Here is a 22,103-nt window from a genome sequence, read left to right on the forward strand (position 1 = left end):
TGTGTAGGGTTCTACCTGATCTCTGTCTCTCTGTGTGTTTAGGGTTCTACCTGATCTCTGTCTCTCTGTGTGTAGGGTTCTACCTGATCTCTGTCTCTGTGTGTGTAGGGTTCTACCTGATCTCTGTCTCTGTGTGTGTAGGGTTCTACCTGATCTCTGTCTCTCTGTGTGTTTAGGGTTCTACCTGATCTCTGTCTCTCTGTGTGTTTAGGGTTCTACCTGATCTCTGTCTCTCTGTGTGTGTAGGGTTCTACCTGATCTCTGTCTCTGTGTGTGTGTAGGGTTCTACCTGATCTCTGTCTCTGTGTGTGTGTAGGGTTCTACCTGATCTCTGTCTCTCTGTGTGTGTAGGGTTATACCTGATCTCTGTCTCTCTGTGTGTAGGGTTCTACCTGATCTCTGTCTCTGTGTGTGTAGGGTTCTACCTGATCTCTGTCTCTGTGTGTAGGGTTCTACCTGATCTCTGTCTCTGTGTGTATAGGGTTCTACCTGATCTCTGTCTCTCTGTAGGGTTCTACCTGATCTCTGTCTCTGTGTGTATAGGGTTCTACCTGATCTCTGTCTCTCTGTGTAGGGTTCTACCTGATCTCTGTCTCTCTGTGTAGGGTTCTACCTGATCTCTGTCTCTCTGTGTAGGGTTCTACCTGATCTCTGTCTCTCTGTGTGTGTAGGGTTCTACCTGATCTCTGTCTCTCTGTGTGTAGGGTTCTACCTGATCTCTGTCTCTCTGTGTGTAGGGTTCTACCTGATCTCTGTCTCTCTGTGTGTAGGGTTCTACCTGATCTCTGTCTCTGTGTGTGTAGGGTTCTACCTGATCTCTGTCTCTGTGTGTGTGGGGTTCTACCTGATCTCTGTCTCTCTGTGTGTGTAGGGTTCTACCTGATCTCTGTCTCTCTGTGTGTATAGGGTTCTATCTGATCTCTGTCTCTCTGTGTGTAGGGTTCTACCTGATCTCTGTCTCTCTGTGTGTGGGGGGGGTTCTACCTGATCTCTGTCTCTGTGTGTGTGTGTGTGGGGTTCTACCTGATCTCTGTCTCTCTGTGTGTGTGTGTGGGGTTCTACCTGATCTCTGTCTCTGTGTGTGTGTGTGTGTAGGGTTCTACCTGATCTCTGTCTCTCTGTGTGTGTGTGGGGTTCTACCTGATCTCTGTCTCTGTGTGTGTGTGTGTGTAGGGTTCTACCTGATCTCTGTCTCTCTGTGTGTAGGGTTCTACCTGATCTCTGTCTCTCTGTGTGTGTAGGGTTCTACCTGATCTCTGTCTCTCTGTGTGTATAGGGTTCTATCTGATCTCTGTCTCTCTGTGTGTAGGGTTCTACCTGATCTCTGTCTCTCTGTGTGTGGGGGGGGTTCTACCTGATCTCTGTCTCTGTGTGTGTGTGTGTGGGGTTCTACCTGATCTCTGTCTCTCTGTGTGTGTGTGTGGGGTTCTACCTGATCTCTGTCTCTGTGTGTGTGTGTGTGTAGGGTTCTACCTGATCTCTGTCTCTCTGTGTGTGTGTGGGGTTCTACCTGATCTCTGTCTCTGTGTGTTTGTGTGTGTAGGGTTCTACCTGATCTCTGTCTCTCTGTGTGTGTAGGGTTCTACCTGATCTCTGTCTCTCTGTGTGTGTAGGGTTCTACCTGATCTCTGTCTCTCTGTGTGTGTAGGGTTCTACCTGATCTCTGTCTCTGTGTGTGTAGGGTTCTACCTGATCTCTGTCTCTCTGTGTGTAGGGTTCTACCTGATCTATGTCTCTGTGTGTAGGGTTCTACCTGATCTCTGTCTCTGTGTGTAGGGTTCTACCTGATCTCTGTCTCTGTGTGTGTAGGGTTCTACCTGATCTCTGTCTCTGTGTGTGTAGGGTTCTGCCTGATCTCTCTGTCTCTGTGTGTATAGGGTTCTACCTGATCTCTGTCTCTCTGTGTGTGTAGGGTTCTACCTGATCTCTGTCTCTCTGTGTGTGTAGGGTTCTACCTGATCTCTGTCTCTCTGTGTGTGTAGGGTTCTACCTGATCTCTGTCTCTCTGTGTGTGTAGGGTTCTACCTGATCTCTGTCTCTGTGTGTGTAGGGTTCTACCTGATCTCTGTCTCTGTGTGTAGGGTTCTACCTGATCTCTGTCTCTGTGTGTAGGGTTCTACCTGATCTCTGTCTCTGTGTGTGTAGGGTTCTACCTGATCTCTGTCTCTGTGTGTGTAGGGTTCTGCCTGATCTCTCTGTCTCTGTGTGTTTAGGGTTCTACCTGATCTCTGTCTCTGTGTGTGTAGGGTTCTACCTGATCTCTGTCTCTGTGTGTGTGTGTGTGTGTGTAGGGTTCTACCTGATCTCTGTCTCTCTGTGTGTAGGGTTCTACCTGATCTCTGTCTCTCTGTGTGTGTAGGGTTCTACCTGATCTCTCTCTCTATGTGTAGGGTTCTACCTGATCTCTGTCTCCCTGTGTGTGTAGGGTTCTACCTGATCTCTGTCTCTCTGTGTGTAGGGTTCTACCTGATCTCTGTCTCTGTGTGTGGGGTTCTACCTGATCTCTGTCTCTGTGTGTGTGTAGGGTTCTACCTGATCTCTGTCTCTGTGTGTGTGTAGGGTTCTACCTGATCTCTGTCTCTCTGTGTGTGTAGGGTTATACCTGATCTCTGTCTCTCTGTGTGTAGGGTTCTACCTGATCTCTGTCTCTGTGTGTGTAGGGTTCTACCTGATCTCTGTCTCTGTGTGTAGGGTTCTACCTGATCTCTGTCTCTGTGTGTAGGGTTCTACCTGATCTCTGTCTCTCTGTGTAGGGTTCTACCTGATCTCTGTCTCTGTGTGTATAGGGTTCTACCTGATCTCTGTCTCTGTGTGTATAGGGTTCTACCTGATCTCTGTCTCTCTGTGTAGGGTTCTACCTGATCTCTGTCTCTCTGTGTAGGGTTCTACCTGATCTCTGTCTGTGTGTGTAGGGTTCTACCTGATCTCTGTCTCTCTGTGTGTAGGGTTCTACCTGATCTCTGTCTCTCTGTGTGTAGGGTTCTACCTGATCTCTGTCTCTCTGTGTGTAGGGTTCTACCTGATCTCTGTCTCTGTGTGTGTAGGGTTCTACCTGATCTCTGTCTCTGTGTGTGTGGGGTTCTACCTGATCTCTGTCTCTCTGTGTGTGTAGGGTTCTACCTGATCTCTGTCTCTCTGTGTGTATAGGGTTCTATCTGATCTCTGTCTCTCTGTGTGTAGGGTTCTACCTGATCTCTGTCTCTCTGTGTGTGGGGGGGGTTCTACCTGATCTCTGTCTCTGTGTGTGTGTGTGGGGGGTTCTACCTGATCTCTGTCTCTCTGTGTGTGTGTGTGGGGTTCTACCTGATCTCTGTCTCTGTGTGTGTGTGTGTGTAGGGTTCTACCTGATCTCTGTCTCTCTCTGTGTGTGTGGGGTTCTACCTGATCTCTGTCTCTGTGTGTGTGTGTGTGTAGGGTTCTACCTGATCTCTGTCTCTCTGTGTGTAGGGTTCTACCTGATCTCTGTCTCTCTGTGTGTGTAGGGTTCTACCTGATCTCTGTCTCTCTGTGTGTATAGGGTTCTATCTGATCTCTGTCTCTCTGTGTGTAGGGTTCTACCTGATCTCTGTCTCTCTGTGTGTGGGGGGGGTTCTACCTGATCTCTGTCTCTGTGTGTGTGTGTGTGGGGTTCTACCTGATCTCTGTCTCTCTGTGTGTGTGTGTGGGGTTCTACCTGATCTCTGTCTCTGTGTGTGTGTGTGTGTAGGGTTCTACCTGATCTCTGTCTCTCTGTGTGTGTGTGGGGTTCTACCTGATCTCTGTCTCTGTGTGTGTGTGTGTGTAGGGTTCTACCTGATCTCTGTCTCTCTGTGTGTAGGGTTCTACCTGATCTCTGTCTCTCTGTGTGTGTAGGGTTCTACCTGATCTCTGTCTCTCTGTGTGTAGGGTTCTACCTGATCTCTGTCTCTCTGTGTGTGTAGGGTTCTACCTGATCTCTGTCTCTCTGTGTGTAGGGTTCTACCTGATCTCTGTCTCTCTGTGTTTAGGGTTCTACCTGATCTCTGTCTCTGTGTGTATAGGGTTCTACCTGATCTCTGTCTCTCTGTGTGTGTAGGGTTCTACCTGATCTCTGTCTCTCTGTGTGTGTAGGGTTCTACCTGATCTCTGTCTCTCTGTGTGTGTAGGGTTCTACCTGATCTCTGTCTCTCTGTGTGTGTAGGGTTCTACCTGATCTCTGTCTCTGTGTGTGTAGGGTTCTACCTGATCTCTGTCTCTCTGTGTGTAGGGTTCTACCTGATCTCTGTCTCTGTGTGTAGGGTTCTACCTGATCTCTGTCTCTGTGTGTAGGGTTCTACCTGATCTCTGTCTCTGTGTGTGTAGGGTTCTACCTGATCTCTGTCTCTGTGTGTGTAGGGTTCTGCCTGATCTCTCTGTCTCTGTGTGTATAGGGTTCTACCTGATCTCTGTCTCTCTGTGTGTGTAGGGTTCTACTTGATCTCTGTCTCTCTGTGTGTGTAGGGTTCTACCTGATCTCTGTCTCTCTGTGTGTGTAGGGTTCTACCTGATCTCTGTCTCTCTGTGTGTGTAGGGTTCTACCTGATCTCTGTCTCTGTGTGTAGGGTTCTACCTGATCTCTGTCTCTGTGTGTAGGGTTCTACCTGATCTCTGTCTCTGTGTGTGTAGGGTTCTACCTGATCTCTGTCTCTGTGTGTGTAGGGTTCTACCTGATCTCTGTCTCTGTGTGTGTAGGGTTCTGCCTGATTTCTCTGTCTCTGTGTGTTTAGGGTTCTACCTGATCTCTGTCTCTGTGTGTGTGGGGTTCTACCTGATCTCTGTCTCTCTGTGTGTGTAGGGTTCTACCTGATCTCTGTCTCTCTGTGTGTATAGGGTTCTATCTGATCTCTGTCTCTCTGTGTGTAGGGTTCTACCTGATCTCTGTCTCTCTGTGTGTGGGGGGGGTTCTACCTGATCTCTGTCTCTGTGTGTGTGTGTGGGGGGTTCTACCTGATCTCTGTCTCTCTGTGTGTGTGTGTGGGGTTCTACCTGATCTCTGTCTCTGTGTGTGTGTGTGTGTAGGGTTCTACCTGATCTCTGTCTCTCTCTGTGTGTGTGGGGTTCTACCTGATCTCTGTCTCTGTGTGTGTGTGTGTGTAGGGTTCTACCTGATCTCTGTCTCTCTGTGTGTAGGGTTCTACCTGATCTCTGTCTCTCTGTGTGTGTAGGGTTCTACCTGATCTCTGTCTCTCTGTGTGTATAGGGTTCTATCTGATCTCTGTCTCTCTGTGTGTAGGGTTCTACCTGATCTCTGTCTCTCTGTGTGTGGGGGGGGTTCTACCTGATCTCTGTCTCTGTGTGTGTGTGTGTGGGGTTCTACCTGATCTCTGTCTCTCTGTGTGTGTGTGTGGGGTTCTACCTGATCTCTGTCTCTGTGTGTGTGTGTGTGTAGGGTTCTACCTGATCTCTGTCTCTCTGTGTGTGTGTGGGGTTCTACCTGATCTCTGTCTCTGTGTGTGTGTGTGTGTAGGGTTCTACCTGATCTCTGTCTCTCTGTGTGTAGGGTTCTACCTGATCTCTGTCTCTCTGTGTGTGTAGGGTTCTACCTGATCTCTGTCTCTCTGTGTGTAGGGTTCTACCTGATCTCTGTCTCTCTGTGTGTGTAGGGTTCTACCTGATCTCTGTCTCTCTGTGTGTAGGGTTCTACCTGATCTCTGTCTCTCTGTGTTTAGGGTTCTACCTGATCTCTGTCTCTGTGTGTATAGGGTTCTACCTGATCTCTGTCTCTCTGTGTGTGTAGGGTTCTACCTGATCTCTGTCTCTCTGTGTGTGTAGGGTTCTACCTGATCTCTGTCTCTCTGTGTGTGTAGGGTTCTACCTGATCTCTGTCTCTCTGTGTGTGTAGGGTTCTACCTGATCTCTGTCTCTGTGTGTGTAGGGTTCTACCTGATCTCTGTCTCTCTGTGTGTAGGGTTCTACCTGATCTCTGTCTCTGTGTGTAGGGTTCTACCTGATCTCTGTCTCTGTGTGTAGGGTTCTACCTGATCTCTGTCTCTGTGTGTGTAGGGTTCTACCTGATCTCTGTCTCTGTGTGTGTAGGGTTCTGCCTGATCTCTCTGTCTCTGTGTGTATAGGGTTCTACCTGATCTCTGTCTCTCTGTGTGTGTAGGGTTCTACTTGATCTCTGTCTCTCTGTGTGTGTAGGGTTCTACCTGATCTCTGTCTCTCTGTGTGTGTAGGGTTCTACCTGATCTCTGTCTCTCTGTGTGTGTAGGGTTCTACCTGATCTCTGTCTCTGTGTGTAGGGTTCTACCTGATCTCTGTCTCTGTGTGTAGGGTTCTACCTGATCTCTGTCTCTGTGTGTGTAGGGTTCTACCTGATCTCTGTCTCTGTGTGTGTAGGGTTCTACCTGATCTCTGTCTCTGTGTGTGTAGGGTTCTGCCTGATTTCTCTGTCTCTGTGTGTTTAGGGTTCTACCTGATCTCTGTCTCTGTGTGTGTAGGGTTCTACCTGATCTCTGTCTCTGTGTGTGTGTGTGTGTGTGTGTGTAGGGTTCTACCTGATCTCTGTCTCTGTCTCTGTGTGTGTGTGTGTGTGTAGGGTTCTACCTGATCTCTGTCTCTCTGTGTGTAGGGTTCTACCTGATCTCTGTCTCTCTGTGTGTAGGGTTCTACCTGATCTCTGTCTCTCTGTGTGTGTAGGGTTCTACCTGATCTCTGTCTCTCTGTGTGTAGGGTTCTACCTGATCTCTGTCTCTGTGTGTAGGGTTCTACCTGATCTCTGTCTCTGTGTGTAGGGCTCTACCTGATCTCTGTCTCTGTGTGTGTAGGGTTCTACCTGATCTCTGTCTCTGTGTGTGTAGGGTTCTACCTGATCTCTGTCTCTGTGTGTGTAGGGTTCTGCCTGATCTCTCTCTCTGTGTGTTTAGGGTTCTACCTGATCTCTGTCTCTGTGTGTGTAGGGTTCTACCTGATCTCTGTCTCTCTCTGTGTGTAGGGTTCTACCTGATCTCTCTCTCTCTCTGTGTGTAGGGTTCTACCTGATCTCTGTCTCTGTGTGTGTAGGGTTCTACCTGATCTCTGTCTCTGTGTGTGTAGGGTTCTACCTGATCTCTGTCTCTGTGTGTGTAGGGTTCTACCTGATCTCTGTCTCTGTGTGTGTAGGGTTCTACCTGATCTCTGTCTCTCTGTGTGTAGGGTTCTACCTGATCTCTGTCTCTCTGTGTGTAGGGTTCTACCTGATCTCTGTCTCTGTGTGTGTATGGTTCTACCTGATCTCTGTCTCTCTGTGTGTAGGGTTCTACCTGATCTCTGTCTCTCTGTGTGTGTAGGGTTCTACCTGATCTCTGTCTCTCTGTGTGTGTAGGGTTCTACCTGATCTCTGTCTCTCTGTGTGTGTAGGGTTCTACCTGATCTCTGTCTCTGTGTGTGTAGGGTTCTACCTGATCTCTGTCTCTCTGTGTGTAGGGTTCTACCTGATCTCTGTCTCTGTATGTGTATAGGGTTCTACCTGATCTCTGTCTCTGTGTGTGTAGGGTTCTACCTGATCTCTGTCTCTGTATGTGTGTAGGGTTCTACCTGATCTCTGTCTCTGTGTGTATAGGGTTCTACCTGATCTCTGTCTCTGTGTGTGTAGGGTTCTACCTGATCTCTGTCTCTCTGTGTGTGTAGGGTTCTACCTGATCTCTGTCTCTCTGTGTGTATGGTTCTACCTGATCTCTGTCTCTCTGTGTGTAGGGTTCTACCTGATCTCTGTCTCTCTGTGTGTGTAGGGTTCTACCTGATCTCTGTCTCTCTGTGTGTGTAGGGTTCTACCTGATCTCTGTCTCTCTGTGTGTGTAGGGTTCTACCTGATCTCTGTCTCTGTGTGTGTAGGGTTCTACCTGATCTCTGTCTCTCTGTGTGTAGGGTTCTACCTGATCTCTGTCTCTGTATGTGTATAGGGTTCTACCTGATCTCTGTCTCTGTGTGTGTAGGGTTCTACCTGATCTCTGTCTCTGTATGTGTGTAGGGTTCTACCTGATCTCTGTCTCTGTGTGTATAGGGTTCTACCTGATCTCTGTCTCTGTGTGTGTAGGGTTCTACCTGATCTCTGTCTCTCTGTGTGTAGGGTTCTACCTGATCTCTGTCTCTGTGTGTGTAGGGTTCCACCTGATCTGTCTCTCTGTGTGTGTAGGGTTCTACCTGATCTCTCCATCAGAGTACCAGCGTTTCTCCCTGTCAGCTAAAGTCATCACTGAACCGCTGTGTACTGTGGATCTGGAGCGACCGCTGGAGCCACACATCAGGTCACTACACGCCTCGTTTACAAAGATGCTGAACGTCCTCTCACCTCCCGTCCTCTCACCTCCCGTCCTCTCACCTCCCGTCCTCTCACCTCCCGTCCTCTCACCTCCCGTCCTCTCACCTCCCGTCCTTTCACCTCCTGTCCTCACACCTCCATCCTCACACCTGCTGTCCTCTCCCGTCCTCACACCTCCTGTCCTCTCCCGTCCTCACACCTCCTGTCCTCTCCGTCCTCACATCCTGTCCTCTCCCGTCCTCACACCTCCTGTCCTCCCCATCCTCTCACCTCCCGTCCTCTCACCTCCCGTCCTCTCACCTCCCGTCCTCTCACCTCCCGTCCTCTCACCTCCCGTCCTCTCACCTCCCGTCCTCTCACCTCCCGTCCTCTCACCTCCCGTCCTTTCACCTCCTGTCCTCACACCTCCATCCTCACACCTGCTGTCCTCTCCCGTCCTCACACCTCCTGTCCTCTCCCGTCCTCACACCTCCTGTCCTCTCCGTCCTCACATCCTGTCCTCTCCCGTCCTCACACCTCCTGTCCTCCCCATCCTCACACCTCCCGTCCACACACCTCCTGTCCTCACCCGTCCTCACATCTCCTGTCCTCCTTGTCCTCACATCTCCTGTCCTCTCCCGTCCTCACACCTCCTGTCCTCTTCCATCCTCACTCCTCCCGTCCTCACACCTCCTGTCCTCTCCCGTCCTCACACCTCCCGTCCTCTCCCGTCCTCACACCTCCCGTCCTCACACCTCCTGTCCTCTCCCGTCCTCACACCTCTTTTCCTCACACCTCCCGTCCTCACACCTCCCGTCCTCACACCTCCTGTCCTCTCCCGTCCTCACACCTCCTGTCCTCTCCCGTCCACACATGTCCTGTCCTCTCCCGTCCACACATGTCCTGTCCTCTCCCTGTCCTCACACCTCCTGTCCTCACACCTCCCGTCCCCACACCTCCTGTCCTCTTCCGTCCTCACACCTCCTGTCCTCTTCCGTCCTCACACCTCCTGTCCTCTCCCGTCCTCACACCTCCTGTCCTCTCCCATCCTCACACCTCCTGTCCTCTCCCGTCCTCACACCTGCTGTCCTCTCCCGTCCTCACACCTCCTGTCCTCTCCCCTCCCGTCCTCACACCTCCTGTCCTCTTCCGTCCTCACACCTCCTGTCCTCTCCCCTCCCGTCCTCACACCTCCTGTCCTCTTCCGTCCTCACACCTCCTGTCCTCTCCTGTCCTCACACCTCCTGTCCTCTCCCGTCCTCACACCTGCTGTCCTCTCCCGTCCTCACACCTCCTGTCCTCTCCCGTCCTCACAACTCCTGTCCTCTACCCTCCCGTCCTCACACCTCCTGTCCTCTTCCGTCCTCACACCTCCTGTCCTCTCCCCTCCCGTCCTCACACCACCTGTCCTCTTCCGTCCTCACACCTCCTGTCCTCTCCCGTCCTCACACCTCCTGTCCTCTCCCGTCCTCACACCTGCTGTCCTCTCCCGTCCTCACACCTCCTGTCCTCTCCCGTCCTCACACCTGTCCTCTCCCCTCCCGTCCTCACACCTCCTGTCCTCTCCCGTCCTCACACCTCCTGTCCTCTCCCGTCCTCACACCTCCTGTCCTCTCCCGTCCTCACACCTCCTGTCCTCTCCCGTCCTCACACCTGTCCTCTCCCCTCCCGTCCTCACACCTCCTGTCCTCTCCCGTCCTCACACCTCCTGTCCTCTTCCGTCCTCACACCTCCTGTCCTCTCCCCTCCCGTCCTCACACCTCCTGTCCTCTCCCGTCCTCACACCTCCTGTCCTCTCCTGTCCTCACACCTCCTGTCCTCTCCCGTCCTCACACCTCCTGTCCTCTCCCGTCCTCACACCTCCTGTCCTCTCCCGTCCTCACACCTCCTGTCCTCTCCCGTCCCGTCCTCACACCTCCTGTCCTCTCCCGTCCTCACACCTCCTGTCCTCTCCCGTCCTCACACCTCCTGTCCTCTCCCGTCCTCACACCTCCTGTCCTCTCCCGTTCTCACATTTTACAAAGGAACACGACAAGGTTGTCCAATCTCACCTTTTTTTTTTTGCCAATTTTTACTTTTTAAAAATCTCAAATCTTATGCTCATTAGTTTATCCAAGTGAATCAGAAGGCATTTACATTCCAGGCCAGAGAGATCACGATATCCCAACAGGCGAATGACACCTCATAAATGTATTTTTGTCACAAACTAGATTAGCATGTGAAGCAGTTCTCCCAAAATCTCAGGTTTGGTTTTACATCTTTCCAACATGTGAGATGTTTGTTCTGAAAGAAGCAGATCAATCCAGCAGAATGTAACACATCTGAAAACGTAAGGCTGTGAATGATCTTCTCCTCCAGCAGAATGTAACGTAAGGCTGTGAAGGCTGTTTTCACTCAAAGCTGAGGGGCAATTATTTATTTTTTTACCTTTTATTTAACGAGGCAAGTCAGTTAAGAACTAATTCTTATTTTCCACGACGGTCTAGGAACAGTGGGTTAACTGCCTTGTTCAGGGGATGAATGACACATGTTTTACCTTGTCAGGGGATTCGATCTAGAAACCTTTTTGGTTACTAGTCCAACGCGTTAACCACTAGGCTACGCCGCCCCCACTCTAACCTCCCATGGTGCACTGGGGTTGTTACCCAGTATCAACAACACCGTGAGCTACTGCTCTGATGCTGTTCTCTGTCTCCATAGCGACGACGCTGCCATGCCTCTCCGGGCCAACGGAACTCACCGGAACCAGGCTGAAGGTACGTGGAACGCTTCTCATTGGTCCTTCTGCTAACATTTACTAACTGGCTGTCAACCAATCCCCTTTCACATTGCCTCAGTCTGACCTCTAACCCCTGACCTCCAGGGTTAACCGAGGACCCCCAGTGTGGCCTGTCCTCCCCGCCTCCCCTTTCACATTGTCTCAGTCTGACCTCTAACCCCTGACCCCCAGGGTTAACCGAGGACCCCCCGTGTGGCCTGTCCTCCCCGCCTCCCCTCTCCCCTCTGGACTCCCCCATGAGTATGGTTGATCTCAGTCTGGACACCACCGGAGAACTCACTGTAGAGGACGTCAGGGACTTCCTCACGTAAGATATTACATTACCATGTTAGTCATTTAACAGACGTTCTGATCCAGAGACTTAGTTACATTAACATGTTAGTCATTTAACAGACGTTCTGATCCAGAGACTTAGTTACATTAACATGTTAGTCATTTAACAGACGTTCTGATCCAGAGAGACTTAGTTACATTAACATGTTAGTCATTTAACAGACGTTCTGATCCAGAGACTTAGTTACATTAACATGTTAGTCATTTAACAGACGTTCTGATCCAGAGACTTAGTTACATTAACATGTTGGTCATTTAACAGACGTTCTGATCCAGAGAGACTTAGTTACATTAACATGTTAGTCATTTAACAGACGTTCTGATCCAGAGACTTAGTTACATTAACATGTTAGTCATTTAACAGACGTTCTGATCCAGAGACTTAGTTACATTAACATGTTAGTCATTTAACAGACGTTCTGATCCAGAGAGACTTAGTTACATTAACATGTTAGTCATTTAACAGATGTTCTGATCCAGAGAGACTTAGTTACATTAACATGTTAGTCATTTAACAGACGTTCTGATCCAGAGACTTAGTTACATTAACATGTTAGTCATTTAACAGACGTTCTGATCCAGAGAGACTTAGTTACATTAACATGTTAGTCATTTAACAGACGTTCTGATCCAGAGACTTAGTTACATTAACATGTTAGTCATTTAACAGACGTTCTTATCCAGAGACTTAGTTACATTAACATGTTAGTCATTTAACAGACGTTCTGATCCAGAGACTTAGTTACATTAACATGTTAGTCATTTAACAGACGTTCTGATCCAGAGACTTAGTTACATTAACATGTTAGTCATTTAACAGACGTTCTGATCCAGAGACTTAGTTACATTAACATGTTAGTCATTTAACAGACGTTCTGATCCAGAGACTTAGTTACATTAACATGTTAGTCATTTAACAGACGTTCTGATCCAGAGACTTAGTTACATTAACATGTTAGTCATTTAACAGACGTTCTGATCCAGAGACTTAGTTACATTAACATGTTAGTCATTTAACAGACGTTCTGATCCAGAGACTTAGTTACATTAACATGTTAGTCATTTAACAGACGTTCTGATCCAGAGACTTAGTTACATTAACGTGTTAGTCATTTAACAGACGTTCTGATCCAGAGACTTAGTTACATTAACGTGTTAGTCATTTAACAGACGTTCTGATCCAGAGACTTAGTTACATTAACATGTTAGTCATTTAACAGACGTTCTGATCCAGAGACTTAGTTACATTAACATGTTAGTCATTTAACAGACGTTCTGATCCAGAGAGACTTAGTTACATTAACATGTTAGTCATTTAACAGACGTTCTGATCCAGAGACTTAGTTACATTAACATGTTAGTCATTTAACAGACGTTCTGATCCAGAGACTTAGTTACATTAACATGTTAGTCATTTAACAGACGTTCTGATCCAGAGAGACTTAGTTACATTAACATGTTAGTCATTTAACAGACGTTCTGATCCAGAGACTTAGTTACATTAACGTGTTAGTCATTTAACAGACGTTCTGATCCAGAGACTTAGTTACATTAACATGTTAGTCATTTAACAGACGTTCTGATCCAGAGAGACTTAGTTACATTAACATGTTAGTCATTTAACAGACGTTCTGATCCAGAGACTTAGTTACATTAACATGTTAGTCATTTAACAGACGTTCTGATCCAGAGACTTAGTTACATTAACATGTTAGTCATTTAACAGACGTTCTGATCCAGAGACTTAGTTACATTAACATGTTAGTCATTTAACAGACGTTCTGATCCAGAGAGACTTAGTTACATTAACATGTTAGTCATTTAACAGACGTTCTGATCCAGAGAGACTTAGTTACATTAACATGTTAGTCATTTAACAGACGTTCTGATCCAGAGACTTAGTTACATTAACATGTTAGTCATTTAACAGACGTTCTGATCCAGAGACTTAGTTACATTAACATGTTAGTCATTTAACAGACGTTCTGATCCAGAGACTTAGTTACATTAACATGTTAGTCATTTAACAGACGTTCTGATCCAGAGACTTAGTTACATTAACATGTTAGTCATTTAACAGACGTTCTGATCCAGAGACTTAGTTACATTAACATGTTAGTCATTTAACAGACGTTCTGATCCAGAGACTTAGTTACATTAACATGTTAGTCATTTAACAGACGTTCTGATCCAGAGAGACTTAGTTACATTAACATGTTAGTCATTTAACAGACGTTCTGATCCAGAGACTTAGTTACATTAACATGTTAGTCATTTAACAGACGTTCTGATCCAGAGACTTAGTTACATTAACATGTTAGTCATTTAACAGACGTTCTGATCCAGAGACTTAGTTACATTAACATGTTAGTCATTTAACAGACGTTCTGATCCAGAGAGTTAGTTACATTAACATGTTAGTCATTTAACAGACGTTCTGATCCAGAGACTTAGTTACATTAACATGTTAGTCATTTAACAGACGTTCTGATCCAGAGACTTAGTTACATTAACATGTTAGTCATTTAACAGACGTTCTGATCCAGAGACTTAGTTACATTAACATGTTAGTCATTTAACAGACGTTCTGATCCAGAGACTTAGTTACATTAACATGTTAGTCATTTAACAGACGTTCTGATCCAGAGACTTAGTTACATTAACATGTTAGTCATTTAACAGACGTTCTGATCCAGAGACTTAGTTACATTAACATGTTAGTCATTTAACAGACGTTCTGATCCAGAGACTTAGTTACATTAACATGTTAGTCATTTAACAGACGTTCTGATCCAGAGACTTAGTTACATTAACATGTTAGTCATTTAACAGACGTTCTGATCCAGAGACTTAGTTACATTAACATGTTAGTCATTTAACAGACGTTCTGATCCAGAGACTTAGTTACATTAACATGTTAGTCATTTAACAGACGTTCTGATCCAGAGACTTAGTTACATTAACATGTTAGTCATTTAACAGACGTTCTGATCCAGAGACTTAGTTACATTAACATGTTAGTCATTTAACAGACGTTCTGATCCAGAGACTTAGTTACATTAACATGTTAGTCATTTAACAGACGTTCTGATCCAGAGACTTAGTTACATTAACATGTTAGTCATTTAACAGACGTTCTGATCCAGAGACTTAGTTACATTAACATGTTAGTCATTTAACAGACGTTCTGATCCAGAGACTTAGTTACATTAACATGTTAGTCATTTAACAGACGTTCTGATCCAGAGACTTAGTTACATTAACATGTTAGTCATTTAACAGACGTTCTGATCCAGAGACTTAGTTACATTAACATGTTAGTCATTTAACAGACGTTCTGATCCAGAGACTTAGTTACATTAACATGTTAGTCATTTAACAGACGTTCTGATCCAGAGACTTAGTTACATTAACATGTTAGTCATTTAACAGACGTTCTGATCCAGAGACTTAGTTACATTAACATGTTAGTCATTTAACAGACGTTCTGATCCAGAGACTTAGTTACATTAACATGTTAGTCATTTAACAGACGTTCTGATCCAGAGACTTAGTTACATTAACATGTTAGTCATTTAACAGACGTTCTGATCCAGAGACTTAGTTACATTAACATGTTAGTCATTTAACAGACGTTCTGATCCAGAGACTTAGTTACATTAACATGTTAGTCATTTAACAGACGTTCTGATCCAGAGACTTAGTTACATTAACATGTTAGTCATTTAACAGACGTTCTGATCCAGAGACTTAGTTACATTAACATGTTAGTCATTTAACAGACGTTCTGATCCAGAGACTTAGTTACATTAACATGTTAGTCATTTAACAGACGTTCTGATCCAGAGACTTAGTTACATTAACATGTTAGTCATTTAACAGACGTTCTGATCCAGAGACTTAGTTACATTAACATGTTAGTCATTTAACAGACGTTCTGATCCAGAGACTTAGTTACATTAACATGTTAGTCATTTAACAGACGTTCTGATCCAGAGACTTAGTTACATTAACATGTTAGTCATTTAACAGACGTTCTGATCCAGAGACTTAGTTACATTAACATGTTAGTCATTTAACAGACGTTCTGATCCAGAGACTTAGTTACATTAACATGTTAGTCATTTAACAGACGTTCTGATCCAGAGACTTAGTTACATTAACATGTTAGTCATTTAACAGACGTTCTGATCCAGAGACTTAGTTACATTAACATGTTAGTCATTTAACAGACGTTCTGATCCAGAGACTTAGTTACATTAACATGTTAGTCATTTAACAGACGTTCTGATCCAGAGACTTAGTTACATTAACATGTTAGTCATTTAACAGACGTTCTGATCCAGAGACTTAGTTACATTAACATGTTAGTCATTTAACAGACGTTCTGATCCAGAGACTTAGTTACATTAACATGTTAGTCATTTAACAGACGTTCTGATCCAGAGACTTAGTTACATTAACATGTTAGTCATTTAACAGACGTTCTGATCCAGAGACTTAGTTACATTAACATGTTAGTCATTTAACAGACGTTCTGATCCAGAGACTTAGTTACATTAACATGTTAGTCATTTAACAGACGTTCTGATCCAGAGACTTAGTTACATTAACATGTTAGTCATTTAACAGACGTTCTGATCCAGAGACTTAGTTACATTAACATGTTAGTCATTTAACAGACGTTCTGATCCAGAGACTTAGTTACATTAACATGTTAGTCATTTAACAGACGTTCTGATCCAGAGACTTAGTTACATTAACATGTTAGTCATTTAACAGACGTTCTGATCCAGAGACTTAGTTACATTAACATGTTAGTCATTTAACAGACGTTCTGATCCAGAGACTTAGTTACATTAACATGTTAGTCATTTAACAGACGTTCTGATCCAGAGACTTAGTTACATTAACATGTTAGTCATTTAACAGACGTTCTGATCCAGAGACTTAGTTACATTAACATGTTAGTCATTTAACAGACGTTCTGATCCAGAGACTTAGTTACATTAACATGTTAGTCATTTAACAGACGTTCTGATCCAGAGACTTAGTTACATTAACATGTTAGTCATTTAACAGACGTTCTGATCCAGAGACTTAGTTACATTAACATGTTAGTCATTTAACAGACGTTCTGATCCAGAGACTTAGTTACATTAACATGTTAGTCATTTAACAGACGTTCTGATCCAGAGACTTAGTTACATTAACATGTTAGTCATTTAACAGACGTTCTGATCCAGAGACTTAGTTACATTAACATGTTAGTCATTTAACAGACGTTCTGATCCAGAGACTTAGTTACATTAACATGTTAGTCATTTAACAGACGTTCTGATCCAGAGACTTAGTTACATTAACATGTTAGTCATTTAACAGACGTTCTGATCCAGAGACTTAGTTACATTAACATGTTAGTCATTTAACAGACGTTCTGATCCAGAGACTTAGTTACATTAACATGTTAGTCATTTAACAGACGTTCTGATCCAGAGACTTAGTTACATTAACATGTTAGTCATTTAACAGACGTTCTGATCCAGAGACTTAGTTACATTAACATGTTAGTCATTTAACAGACGTTCTGATCCAGAGACTTAGTTACATTAACATGTTAGTCATTTAACAGACGTTCTGATCCAGAGACTTAGTTACATTAACATGTTAGTCATTTAACAGACGTTCTGATCCAGAGACTTAGTTACATTAACATGTTAGTCATTTAACAGACGTTCTGATCCAGAGACTTAGTTACATTAACATGTTAGTCATTTAACAGACGTTCTGATCCAGAGACTTAGTTACATTAACATGTTAGTCATTTAACAGACGTTCTGATCCAGAGACTTAGTTACATTAACATGTTAGTCATTTAACAGACGTTCTGATCCAGAGACTTAGTTACATTAACATGTTAGTCATTTAACAGACGTTCTGATCCAGAGACTTAGTTACATTAACATGTTAGTCATTTAACAGACGTTCTGATCCAGAGACTTAGTTACATTAACATGTTAGTCATTTAACAGACGTTCTGATCCAGAGACTTAGTTACATTAACATGTTAGTCATTTAACAGACGTTCTGATCCAGAGACTTAGTTACATTAACATGTTAGTCATTTAACAGACGTTCTGATCCAGAGACTTAGTTACATTAACATGTTAGTCATTTAACAGACGTTCTGATCCAGAGACTTAGTTACATTAACATGTTAGTCATTTAACAGACGTTCTGATCCAGAGACTTAGTTACATTAACATGTTAGTCATTTAACAGACGTTCTGATCCAGAGACTTAGTTACATTAACATGTTAGTCATTTAACAGACGTTCTGATCCAGAGACTTAGTTACATTAACATGTTAGTCATTTAACAGACGTTCTGATCCAGAGACTTAGTTACATTAACATGTTAGTCATTTAACAGACGTTCTGATCCAGAGACTTAGTTACATTAACATGTTAGTCATTTAACAGACGTTCTGATCCAGAGACTTAGTTACATTAACATGTTAGTCATTTAACAGACGTTCTGATCCAGAGACTTAGTTACATTAACATGTTAGTCATTTAACAGACGTTCTGATCCAGAGACTTAGTTACATTAACATGTTAGTCATTTAACAGACGTTCTGATCCAGAGACTTAGTTACATTAACATGTTAGTCATTTAACAGACGTTCTGATCCAGAGACTTAGTTACATTAACATGTTAGTCATTTAACAGACGTTCTGATCCAGAGACTTAGTTACATTAACATGTTAGTCATTTAACAGACGTTCTGATCCAGAGACTTAGTTACATTAACATGTTAGTCATTTAACAGACGTTCTGATCCAGAGACTTAGTTACATTAACATGTTAGTCATTTAACAGACGTTCTGATCCAGAGACTTAGTTACATTAACATGTTAGTCATTTAACAGACGTTCTGATCCAGAGACTTAGTTACATTAACATGTTAGTCATTTAACAGACGTTCTGATCCAGAGACTTAGTTACATTAACATGTTAGTCATTTAACAGACGTTCTGATCCAGAGACTTAGTTACATTAACATGTTAGTCATTTAACAGACGTTCTGATCCAGAGACTTAGTTACATTAACATGTTAGTCATTTAACAGACGTTCTGATCCAGAGACTTAGTTACATTAACATGTTAGTCATTTAACAGACGTTCTGATCCAGAGACTTAGTTACATTAACATGTTAGTCATTTAACAGACGTTCTGATCCAGAGACTTAGTTACATTAACATGTTAGTCATTTAACAGACGTTCTGATCCAGAGACTTAGTTACATTAACATGTTAGTCATTTAACAGACGTTCTGATCCAGAGACTTAGTTACATTAACATGTTAGTCATTTAACAGACGTTCTGATCCAGAGACTTAGTTACATTAACATGTTAGTCATTTAACAGACGTTCTGATCCAGAGACTTAGTTACATTAACATGTTAGTCATTTAACAGACGTTCTGATCCAGAGACTTAGTTACATTAACATGTTAGTCATTTAACAGACGTTCTGATCCAGAGACTTAGTTACATTAACATGTTAGTCATTTAACAGACGTTCTGATCCAGAGACTTAGTTACATTAACATGTTAGTCATTTAACAGACGTTCTGATCCAGAGACTTAGTTACATTAACATGTTAGTCATTTAACAGACGTTCTGATCCAGAGACTTAGTTACATTAACATGTTAGTCATTTAACAGACGTTCTGATCCAGAGACTTAGTTACATTAACATGTTAGTCATTTAACAGACGTTCTGATCCAGAGACTTAGTTACATTAACATGTTAGTCATTTAACAGACGTTCTGATCCAGAGACTTAGTTACATTAACATGTTAGTCATTTAACAGACGTTCTGATCCAGAGACTTAGTTACATTAACATGTTAGTCATTTAACAGACGTTCTGATCCAGAGACTTAGTTACATTAACATGTTAGTCATTTAACAGACGTTCTGATCCAGAGACTTAGTTACATTAACATGTTAGTCATTTAACAGACGTTCTGATCCAGAGACTTAGTTACATTAACATGTTAGTCATTTAACAGACGTTCTGATCCAGAGACTTAGTTACATTAACATGTTAGTCATTTAACAGACGTTCTGATCCAGAGACTTAGTTACATTAACATGTTAGTCATTTAACAGACGTTCTGATCCAGAGACTTAGTTACATTAACATGTTAGTCATTTAACAGACGTTCTGATCCAGAGACTTAGTTACATTAACATGTTAGTCATTTAACAGACGTTCTGATCCAGAGACTTAGTTACATTAACATGTTAGTCATTTAACAGACGTTCTGATCCAGAGACTTAGTTACATTAACATGTTAGTCATTTAACAGACGTTCTGATCCAGAGACTTAGTTACATTAACATGTTAGTCATTTAACAGACGTTCTGATCCAGAGACTTAGTTACATTAACATGTTAGTCATTTAACAGACGTTCTGATCCAGAGACTTAGTTACATTAACATGTTAGTCATTTAACAGACGTTCTGATCCAGAGACTTAGTTACATTAACATGTTAGTCATTTAACAGACGTTCTGATCCAGAGACTTAGTTACATTAACATGTTAGTCATTTAACAGACGTTCTGATCCAGAGACTTAGTTACATTAACATGTTAGTCATTTAACAGACGTTCTGATCCAGAGACTTAGTTACATTAACATGTTAGTCATTTAACAGACGTTCTGATCCAGAGACTTAGTTACATTAACATGTTAGTCATTTAACAGACGTTCTGATCCAGAGACTTAGTTACATTAACATGTTAGTCATTTAACAGACGTTCTGATCCAGAGACTTAGTTACATTAACATGTTAGTCATTTAACAGACGTTCTGATCCAGAGACTTAGTTACATTAACATGTTAGTCATTTAACAGACGTTCTGATCCAGAGACTTAGTTACATTAACATGTTAGTCATTTAACAGACGTTCTGATCCAGAGACTTAGTTACATTAACATGTTAGTCATTTAACAGACGTTCTGATCCAGAGACTTAGTTACATTAACATGTTAGTCATTTAACAGACGTTCTGATCCAGAGACTTAGTTACATTAACATGTTAGTCATTTAACAGACGTTCTGATCCAGAGACTTAGTTACATTAACATGTTAGTCATTTAACAGACGTTCTGATCCAGAGACTTAGTTACATTAACATGTTAGTCATTTAACAGACGTTCTGATCCAGAGACTTAGTTACATTAACATGTTAGTCATTTAACAGACGTTCTGATCCAGAGACTTAGTTACATTAACATGTTAGTCATTTAACAGACGTTCTGATCCAGAGACTTAGTTACATTAACATGTTAGTCATTTAACAGACGTTCTGATCCAGAGACTTAGTTACATTAACATGTTAGTCATTTAACAGACGTTCTGATCCAGAGACTTAGTTACATTAACATGTTAGTCATTTAACAGACGTTCTGATCCAGAGACTTAGTTACATTAACATGTTAGTCATTTAACAGACGTTCTGATCCAGAGACTTAGTTACATTAACATGTTAGTCATTTAACAGACGTTCTGATCCAGAGACTTAGTTACATTAACATGTTAGTCATTTAACAGACGTTCTGATCCAGAGACTTAGTTACATTAACATGTTAGTCATTTAACAGACGTTCTGATCCAGAGACTTAGTTACATTAACATGTTAGTCATTTAACAGACGTTCTGATCCAGAGACTTAGTTACATTAACATGTTAGTCATTTAACAGACGTTCTGATCCAGAGACTTAGTTACATTAACATGTTAGTCATTTAACAGACGTTCTGATCCAGAGACTTAGTTACATTAACATGTTAGTCATTTAACAGACGTTCTGATCCAGAGACTTAGTTACATTAACATGTTAGTCATTTAACAGACGTTCTGATCCAGAGACTTAGTTACATTAACATGTTAGTCATTTAACAGACGTTCTGATCCAGAGACTTAGTTACATTAACATGTTAGTCATTTAACAGACGTTCTGATCCAGAGACTTAGTTACATTAACATGTTAGTCATTTAACAGACGTTCTGATCCAGAGACTTAGTTACATTAACATGTTAGTCATTTAACAGACGTTCTGATCCAGAGACTTAGTTACATTAACATGTTAGTCATTTAACAGACGTTCTGATCCAGAGACTTAGTTACATTAACATGTTAGTCATTTAACAGACGTTCTGATCCAGAGACTTAGTTACATTAACATGTTAGTCATTTAACAGACGTTCTGATCCAGAGACTTAGTTACATTAACATGTTAGTCATTTAACAGACGTTCTGATCCAGAGACTTAGTTACATTAACATGTTAGTCATTTAACAGACGTTCTGATCCAGAGACTTAGTTACATTAACATGTTAGTCATTTAACAGACGTTCTGATCCAGAGACTTAGTTACATTAACATGTTAGTCATTTAACAGACGTTCTGATCCAGAGACTTAGTTACATTAACATGTTAGTCATTTAACAGACGTTCTGATCCAGAGACTTAGTTACATTAACATGTTAGTCATTTAACAGACGTTCTGATCCAGAGACTTAGTTACATTAACATGTTAGTCATTTAACAGACGTTCTGATCCAGAGACTTAGTTACATTAACATGTTAGTCATTTAACAGACGTTCTGATCCAGAGACTTAGTTACATTAACATGTTAGTCATTTAACAGACGTTCTGATCCAGAGACTTAGTTACATTAACATGTTAGTCATT

The 22,103-nt window shown here is 42.7% G+C and overlaps 1 protein-coding gene across 1 annotated transcript in view; it reads left to right on the top strand.

The window, feature by feature from the left end:
* Window positions 1-22,103, top strand: part of llgl1 (LLGL scribble cell polarity complex component 1) — a 118,964-nt gene that overhangs the window by 80,362 nt on the left and 16,499 nt on the right. Inside the window, exons 20-22 of the mRNA XM_055896544.1 lie at window positions 8,111-8,222; window positions 10,916-10,971; window positions 11,166-11,301. Coding sequence (XP_055752519.1) covers window positions 8,111-8,222; window positions 10,916-10,971; window positions 11,166-11,301 — 304 coding nt within the window. The remainder of the gene's footprint in view (window positions 1-8,110; window positions 8,223-10,915; window positions 10,972-11,165; window positions 11,302-22,103) is intronic.

This window comes from Salvelinus fontinalis, chromosome 2 (genome assembly GCF_029448725.1).
Source record: "Salvelinus fontinalis isolate EN_2023a chromosome 2, ASM2944872v1, whole genome shotgun sequence".
In the NCBI taxonomy this organism is placed as follows: Eukaryota; Metazoa; Chordata; class Actinopteri; order Salmoniformes; family Salmonidae; genus Salvelinus; species Salvelinus fontinalis.